The 9,236-nt window shown below is 36.5% G+C and overlaps 1 protein-coding gene across 1 annotated transcript; it reads right to left on the reverse strand.

Moving 5' to 3' along the window:
• Nucleotides 1–681: 681 nt before the first annotated feature.
• LOC137812444 (cellulose synthase A catalytic subunit 6 [UDP-forming]) lies at nucleotides 682–7,668 on the reverse strand. Its single transcript, XM_068614417.2, has 14 exons — nucleotides 6,986–7,668; nucleotides 6,106–6,301; nucleotides 5,781–6,013; nucleotides 5,572–5,674; nucleotides 5,305–5,485; nucleotides 4,675–4,941; nucleotides 4,185–4,530; nucleotides 3,953–4,090; nucleotides 3,553–3,678; nucleotides 3,250–3,462; nucleotides 2,886–3,159; nucleotides 2,593–2,789; nucleotides 2,138–2,488; nucleotides 682–1,684 (listed from the first exon to the last, which is right to left on the reverse strand). The coding sequence occupies exons 1-14, from the start codon at nucleotides 7,064–7,066 to the stop codon at nucleotides 1,097–1,099; spliced, it is 3,294 nt and encodes a 1,097-aa protein (XP_068470518.1). The 5' UTR covers nucleotides 7,067–7,668; the 3' UTR covers nucleotides 682–1,096.
• Between the last annotated feature and the right edge of the window lie 1,568 nt (nucleotides 7,669–9,236).

The following is a 9,236-nucleotide window of genomic DNA, read 5'->3' on the forward strand; positions in this document are numbered from 1 at the left end:
GATTTTCTATGTTAACATCAATAATTTTTTTCAATTGATGTCACGATCTTTTTAGTTGATTTCGATTAAAATTATCTTCAATTTGAAAATTGATTTTTTTTCAAACAGCATTCATCAATGTTAGTAAAAATTATTTTTCTATAAAAGTCCAATAAATTTTTTGCACCAATATTATTATAACCATTAACTATTTTTCTTTTCATGGTAAACAAGATTATTTTCACCGTCAATGAAAATATTTCTAAACTAATGCTTGTCAAATTTGGTAAATGTTAATAAAAAAATTGATATTGTTGAGCAATAATTTAAACACTAATGCTTGTCAAATTTGGTAAAAATTAATAAAAATTGATATTGTTGAGCAATAATTTAAACAGGTTTAAAATTTAACCCTAATTTAAATACTTAATTCAGACAAAAATTTAATAAATTAAAATTATGTTATATTTATAAAGTTAAATAATCTAAAATAAAACCGATTAAAATTCAATGTTTTTGAATCATCATAAAAATTCCTATCAAATAAAAGTATAGACAAGCAAGGACGTTGATCTTTTCCATGTTTTATTAAGTTATTCTTAGCAGTTTAGTAATTTTAGAGAGAATGAGCAGTAGAAAGGGTAAAATGCAGGAGAGATGTTTGATGAATGTAGAGAATAAGAGAAGAGAGAAAAAGAGATGTGAGGAATAAGAATAAGAATATCCATAGTTGACGGTATTACAAATGAGGAAAAGGTTTAAACAAGAAGAAGGAGCATAGCTTAAAATGAGAGGTGATTGTTGTTGAGACTGCAGATCCCCCATTTTGGAGAGGGAATAATTTATCATTCAATGCCTCTTTCTTATAATACATGAAACTGGAAAGAGAATAACACTAAAACCCACAGAAAATATAATGAAAGAATAAATGAAAAACCCCTATTACAAGGTAACAATGTGTCAGCCCCCTCCTCTTTTATCTCTCTACACACCCGAAAAATAAAAACTTTCATCCGAAAATTCTTCCAACTTTCTGTTGCATTCATTCCAACCATTGTTTCTTCAACATCACTGTACCTCAAAAATAACTAACACCACCCTTTTTCTTTTTCTTTATTCACGACTCATCACAATTCAATCCACAAATTTCTAACACAGGGCCATCTCTTGACACAAATGGGTTGATTCTGACCCACATCAGAGTCAAGATGGAGGCTAGAAGGATTGACCAAACCAATATAATGGTTGGCATCCTGTCTTGCTTTCCAAGCAACCCCTTGAGGAAGGGGTAGAGATGGATGATGACCCACAAGGCAAAGAACAATCTACCAAAGAGAGGTCCCCATGAGTCATAACCATTGTTGATGGCATCTGAGATCCCAACAACCACCCCAACAATGTTTATGATTAGTAAAGTCGTTGGAGGGATCAAGAGTGATGTCCACTTGAAGATGTACAGTTCTGAGAAATCTCCATCATCAGCTGCTTTTGAGGTCACAGTGAAGTTTGTGTTCACACCAGCCAACACCTTCAGTAAACCCTGAAATAGGGCAAAAAGATGGGAAGAAACGCCTCCAATCACCCAAAACTGTTCGTTCCTCCACCAGTCGTCTATGGAGACGCCGCCCCATTGCATCTCAAGGATGCCGGTTGCTGCAATGGATATGAAGAGGCCCATGAACACAAGACTCGCATAGTTGCTGATCTGCATTTCAGACGGAAGATTCCATGTCAGGAACCAATTCTATGCTTTTAAGTGCTTAAAATTATAGGAACACAAATGACTTGGTAACATGCAATGCCAATAACCTACAAAATAGTCCCCAGATCCAGATATTTGTTCCAAACTCATTTTTATCAAAATCAAACGATGAGAGTATGATTTACATGCATATATGGAGTTGAAATCTCTCTTGATTTTCCACCAGACAGTTACAACTCCTCTCTATTCCTCACTGTTCTTACCATCTACTCTTCAAATTGTAAATGAAACTTAAACTTTCATTTTCTTATCCATTTGACCTGACAAAAATGAATCTCAAAAACCCAGACACTACAATTACTTGTTTTTTAATTCCGTAAATGGGGGGAATGAAAAATATGAACACAAGTTTTTCCACTGACAAAACAGAATATTAGATAGATCATTAAAGCATACCTCAGGTACAATAAATTTTCCAGTCAGAAGGCATATGGCAGGTAGAGTACAGTAGACAAGCAATGGTACAGAAGTCCACGGATATACCACTGAGTTTATGTAGGAAAATCGTTCCAACCATTTCAACCCACCACCATAGCCATACCAGATTGGACAATGTCTGCTGAAAAAGATCTCAACAGACCCAAGGGCCCACCGAAGAACTTGGTGCAGACGATCTGAAAGGTTGATAGGTGCTGACCCCTTGAATGCAGGGCGCTTGGGGATGCAATACACAGACCGCCAACCATGGCAATGCATTTTAAATCCAGTCAAGATATCCTCTGTCACAGAACCATATATCCATCCAACCTGATAATAATAAGCCAACAATTATGAGCACTAGGAATACATGTAAGAGGAGAATAATTTTTCAAAAAGAATTAACCAAACAAAATTATTTGTTTAATACTTACTTCCTTTCCCCAATCAGTTTTGTCTTCATAACCACAACTGATAACTTGGATGGCTTCTTTTAAAAGTGATGCAGGACTCACACACTGTGGAACTCCACCATTTTCCAAAAGTGTCGAGGCTACAAATACTGGAGACTGTCCAAACCTCTTCTCCAACTTTGTTTGAGTCAAATTGGATGTCTTCTCATTATTGGCTCCTAAGAAAAAGAATTTATATAGTATTATTATTAAGGATATTTCCCACAGTATGCATTTTGATTTGTAAGGACAGACACATGGTTCAAAATTCTAACCTTCATTCCCTGCCTCAATATTCTCAAGTGCATGTATCTGCTTCGATGCTTCACTGTGTTTCACCTTCCGCTTCTTCTCCTTCTTAGTGTTGGCATTCTTTTTCTTTCTAGAGCCGCAACACAGGCAGCACCACTTTGGCCAACAGTTACAAGTTTTGCTCGGTGGTTTCTTCTTGGCAGGTGCATCATATCCATACAGCGCATACCTTCTGAAAACACATCCAGTTCCGACATATATTGGACCTTGGATCCCATCCAATCCTTTCATGTTGATCTGTTTTCAAATTGGTGAGTTAGCAATTTTGAAATTAAAGGACTGAGAAAAACATTCAAACAAGCAAAGAAAGGGGAAGACAAAACTTACATCGAAAAATACAACATTTCTGTTTGAGTATCTATCATGTCTATCAATTCCATCAAATCTTTGAGGAAATTGCACATAGCAAACCTTTTTCCCAAGTTGAGGGTCCATCATAAAACACATAGCTTCTCTAAGTGCCTTGCTATTGTTTATGTAGTGATCACAATCAACATTCAGAAGATAGGGTGCATTTGTGATAATTGCTGACGCCCGTACCTTCAAATAGTTATCATCAAAACATAAGTTATCAAGGCCAACTGACCATCAATTGAGCCTGAACCAAAATAAAAGTGATTCGATACTTACCAGAGCATTCATTGCCCCAGCCTTCTTGTGGTGATCAAAGCCTGGCCTCTTTTCTCGAGAAACATAGACCAAACGAGGAAGCTCATTTCCTTCAACATCACGAACACCATCCTGGCCAAGGAAGACCTGTAATATAAGAAAGAACGTCAGCATTTCTAACTCAGACAGAAGTCAGTGAAATGTGGCAACTAGAATTCAAATTGTCAAGCCAAAGTGGGATGGTGGCATAAGTAAGTCTACTTGCAAAGCATGATTGCATTATGTAATGATGTAAATTAGTTTGAGCATCATGCAAAGGAATTTGTTTAAACAGGGGGAACATCATCTCAGCAGAAACCCAACAAACATCATATGCAAAAACTATTTTTGGTGTCTGTTATAAACTGATATATCTTCTCACCTGAATCATGCCAGGATGATCCCTCACATTATTTCCAGGCCAAGGAGTTCCATCTTGCATGGTCCATCCATCCTCAGGAACCTTCAGTGCTGTTGCCACCAAACTGTTAATCCTCACCTTAAATTCTTCATAATCTCTCTGTAAGAACCAAAATAGAAACGATCATTAGCATAGTCAAATGCTTGCATCTTTCAGCACAAAAAGCAAATTTCGTAAAAGAAAAGGTTGGCACCTTCATTGCTCTCCTTTCCCTGACAAATGCTGGATGAACTTTGTTTTTCAGATAGTCCATCTTCTGACCAAAATACCACTCTGGTGCCCGTGGCTCAATATTGTATTTCTTAACAAATGGAACCCATCTCCTAGCAAATTCAGATGTCTCAGACAATGCTTCAAAAGTAAGCATAGCAGCACCATCATCTGAGACGTAGCATGCCACTTTGTCAACCGGATAATCGACAGCAAGGATAGATAGAACAGTGTTTGCTGTAATCAATGGAGGTTCTTTCATTGGATCAACAGTACTGACAAAGACGTCTACACTGGACAGCTCAGATGGCTTCCCTTCTTTTTCATACCTGCAGCAATGTTAAAAACCAATCTTGAGCTACTAGAATTTTAAACATGAAATCATAGAATGAGATACACCTGGGTACAGAATAAATGCAAATCACAAAAATAAATAAAAAAAATAACCAGATGTGGTAGGTAAGCACAATTACCTGAGTGACAAACGATCAAGGTATGTTTCCCGCTGTATAGGGTACCATTTTGGAAACTGATCCATTATCCATGATGCAGCAAACCATATTTCACAGATGACCGATGTCAACCACAAGCCATATGCATCATTAACTGGGTGGAGAATTCTATAATGGAAAAAAAGCCCAAGGATTACAAGACGAAGTACTACAATCATTCTGTAAGGATTTATCTTGCTCGAAGGGATGGGTAGCTTCCGAGAAAGTGGTTGCCTGCCTTCATCCATCCTGTTGTACAACATATTGATAAAAAAAAAATGTTAATACACAAAGCAAAAATGAATGGCACAGGATTAGAGAAATGTAATTATTCTATTTAGTCAAACTTGCATTCTGTTTCCCCAAGTGCACACACATACACTGCAACACCACACAAGTAAAACAACAATAGATTGCACGCCTATGACATATGCATGAATCCAACAATTGCTTATTGCAATTACATTGATTTTGAGTCTTAATGTCTTCCAAATGCAAAATGGACTGGGTTTGATGTTATAAAGAGGTGCTCTAGTATCCACTCCAATTATGTAGCATAATAAGAAACATAAATAAAGCAAATAAAAATGTTAAGTTGGAGAGGAGAGTTACATGGGCAAATCAGCATCCTCAAAGTCATCACCAAAACCTCCATCATTGCTCCCTTCATGCTTCACCACCTGAAGTTTGTCACTTTGTCTTTTCTTCCATTCTTCCATGCGGTCTTTCCAAGCCACACTTCCATACCCATACACAGCAATATCTTTCTTGGGGACCATGGGTCTGGGTTGCACTATACAACAAGAGAAGCACCAGTTGACAATATGTACAGACAAGACAATATAACAATGCAGAAGTAGAAAATTGTACAGCACTTACATGGAATAGATGGATCGCTATAAGGCATTGGATGGACTCTATTCCCATGATTCATATATGGTGGAACGATTAGGGCATGTCTATCCGAAGATATCTCGGGATCCTATAAATGATTAAAACGGCAATTCATTAGTCAGTTCACGGTGTGAAGTGATCCCCACTAGAAAGACAATCAGACCCGCCAAATGGGAAATTCGAAGATAAACTACCTCCTCCCCATAAGTTAGGAGCGGTATTTCAGAATTGAGAGGGGCTGCGCCATGTTCCAAGTTTGTCCCAATGCCAGATGCGCCATTAGCACCTCGTCCAGTGTTAAGACGTCCAGAAAACAAGGATTCCGACATTGGCTGTGTGCCCATAGCATCAAAATCCCCATAATCAAACTCATTATCCAAATCATCAGAGCCCTCTTCATCTTCATCACCTTCAACCCTGGGACTACCTGCAATTCATTCATCCGTAATGCTCTAAGAAAAATTCAAAAACAGAAACAAGATACCAGAGTCAAGGAAAGGAACAAAAAACCAATCTCACCTTTGATACGTTTGTATCTGGTCTTGCACTGAGGACAAGCCTGATTTCCCTCGCGCCTTTCGTACTCATAGCAAGGCCGGCAAACTGGGAAAGCACACTCATTGCAAGCAACAAAGGGCTCCCCATCCACAGTGACCTCTATCTCATCCCCACAAATCTGACATATCTGTCCACTCAGCTCTCGGACAGACTTAATCTGAACAGAAACAAACAACAAAAACAAGAGTTCAGTATCGTTAGCACTTGATTTACAATCCTTTGAGAAACTAAACAACCCAATAACATTTCACATTGACAAAATCCTACCCAACTAAAAGGTTGTACAAATCCAAGTCACACAGTCAGGGAAAGTGACAAGTTTATTCACATACACGCCATTGATCTTTTCAAGGCAAGCCACATCAACATCAAATCTTCTAAGTTCAAATAACTGATAAAACAATTGGCAATTGCTCCACCCTAACTAATCAACTAATCCTCAACTAATATCAGGAGAGAAACTACACACAATCCGCACAAATGTTCACACATTGTAGACACACTCCAGAAGGGTCAACCCTCAAACCGCACCACGATTAATTAAATCTGAGGTTCATCTCCAAAACCTCCAATTTTCAACTCACAATTTGTTCGTCAAAAAAGAACCCCTCTCCATAAACTAGTAGCTTGAAATAAGAACAAGATAACCTCAGACGCGGCATTAAACTGTTCCAAGAGACCACCGACAGTGAGAAATACACGAAAGAAGGACATTTTTAGGGGGAGAAAATGAGATCGGGGGAGAGAGAAAAAGACACAAAAAAATATAAGGACCAGAAAGTCCTAAAAACCCTATACAGTTTATATGAGATGAATGAAAACAGAGAAAGATAGAGATTACCCTTCCATTCTCATCGGCATTGATGAGCACAAACTCGTTCCTGTTGTGGGAACCAGCAACGAGTCTACCTCCGGTGTGCATAACTGCTTCTTGAACTCACAAGTGTTCTCGCCGTTCTTCAAATCCACAACCCCTCTTGGCTTCAGAAGAAAAAGATCCACTCTTGCATTGCTCAACACCCCCACATCACACCCACTTCCCCCACACAAAACCAAAACACAAAACCGGATCCAAAATCCCTCCTTTCCCCCCCAAGTAATTCCCAATTGCGGGCAAAAATACAAAAAACACCAAAATGCAATTCCTTTTCTTTTAAATAGAGCGAGATAGAGATATATAGAGCGAAAGAGAACTGTGTTGGGGTTGTGCGTGCAGTGTGCACTTTGATTCCTTCAGAAGATAGCCTCCGTCGGCTGGTCCTAATCTATGCCAATGCTTTAGAGAGAGAAAGTGCTGAGAAGAGGATATAGAGAAAGAGAGAGAGAGAGAGTATGTGCTTGTGTGTGAGTGGAAATGAAGACGCGTAAGAGAGAAGGAGATACAACACAAGAGGGAGAGAGATGGAGGGGGGGACAGAGAGACAGAGAGATCGAGAGAAAAAGTAATCAAAGCTGGGATTATTAAAAAGAGGAAAAAAACACACACACACCGAAATTACAATAAAAAACAAAAATTAAATAAACAAAAATAAATAAAAATTGAAGGAGTTAGGAGTAGGAGTCAGTAAAGAGTGAGGTGGTAGGTGGGGCCAGGTTGGGGGTGGTGGTGGCGATGGCTGTGACCCACCGGAGTTTGGTGAATAATGCAAAAGCCAAAATTCATTTTTTTTTTTGGGTTTATTACATTAATGCGTATTTTGCATTAAAAATAAAAATAAAAAAGATAAATTTTCGTCGGCGAAGGTGTGTTTGGTTATAGGAACGTGGTGTCTGTGTTAAAATTGGAAAACCCTGCCTCTCTATTTTATTTTTTAATTAATATTATTTTTGTAATTTGGGTGAGATGAGATTTCACTGGCATTTGTTAGATTGGAATAGAAAGTGTTGGGAAAGAGAGAGAAAAGGGTTGGCAAGGAACTGGCAAGTAATATCATCTCACGCGGCTTTTTCTTTACAACTATACACTCAACACAACACAACAAACAAAAACTCTCTCTCTCTCTTTCTCTCTCTCTCTTTCTCTCTCTACACATGATGGGATTGGATTTGTGTGTGTTTGTGGTATCAAGAGTCAAAGTGTGTGTTACTACAATTATTTTCTTCAAAATTAAAAAAACTGCATTTTGGATTATTTATTGTAAATTATATATAACCTACACAATACGTATATATATATATATATATATATATATATATATATATATATATATATATATATATATATATACTTTCTTTATCTTAATTCTATACCCTTACACCATTGGATTCATTGTTAATCTAAAGGTTTAACTTAACTTTATGAATTTTTCAATTAAACTATATATGAGTACTTTCAAATGCTTTACTTTTACAATTAAAAAATATTGATTGTATAATTAACTGCACAATTTATATAAATAAATAGTAAAAACCGTAAATGGAATTTTTTTAATTTGTCTCATTGAATGTAAAGATGAAAATGTTTTGTGATTATAATATCGTGTTTTTGTTCATCCTAAATTTAATACTTTTTAATTGTATCACTTTTTACACAATTAATAATTGTCGTAAAAAAGTAAAAATATTGATGATAATACGTGAAATATAATGCATGGTTTTCTGTTAAACCTGCATCACTTTTTGAAATTAAGAACCTTAAAATGAAAAAACTCATCACATGTTTATTACATGATTTTCGACTGAATAGAAAGTGAAATGCATAAAAAAATATTAAAAATTAAAAAAGATTTTTCATATGTTTGTAAGTTTGTTCTGATATATATGTTTGTCCGAGAAGATAGTGTTGTGTCTATGTTATGAATGTAACGACCTTCTCTTAGTTCAGTCCTTTCACTTCTGATCTTCAGTTCCACATTAAGCTCTTGGACCCCTCTTTTCGGTTTTTCATTCCTGTTTATTAACCTTTTCCTAATCATCAATTTATTACTATCATTAATATTAATTATTTACAGTAATGACGTTTATGGTGTAGTTTTTCTTCACTAAATAAACCTTTCACCATGTAAGTGTAGAATGTAACTAATTTTTTTAATTTCTTGAGTGATTTGTACTAGTAATTTGTATAATTTTGAAATGATAATAATTAGAAGGTA

Source organism: Phaseolus vulgaris, chromosome 2 (genome assembly GCF_051622355.1).
Source record: "Phaseolus vulgaris cultivar YP4 chromosome 2, ASM5162235v1, whole genome shotgun sequence".
Classification (NCBI taxonomy): domain Eukaryota; kingdom Viridiplantae; phylum Streptophyta; class Magnoliopsida; order Fabales; family Fabaceae; genus Phaseolus; species Phaseolus vulgaris.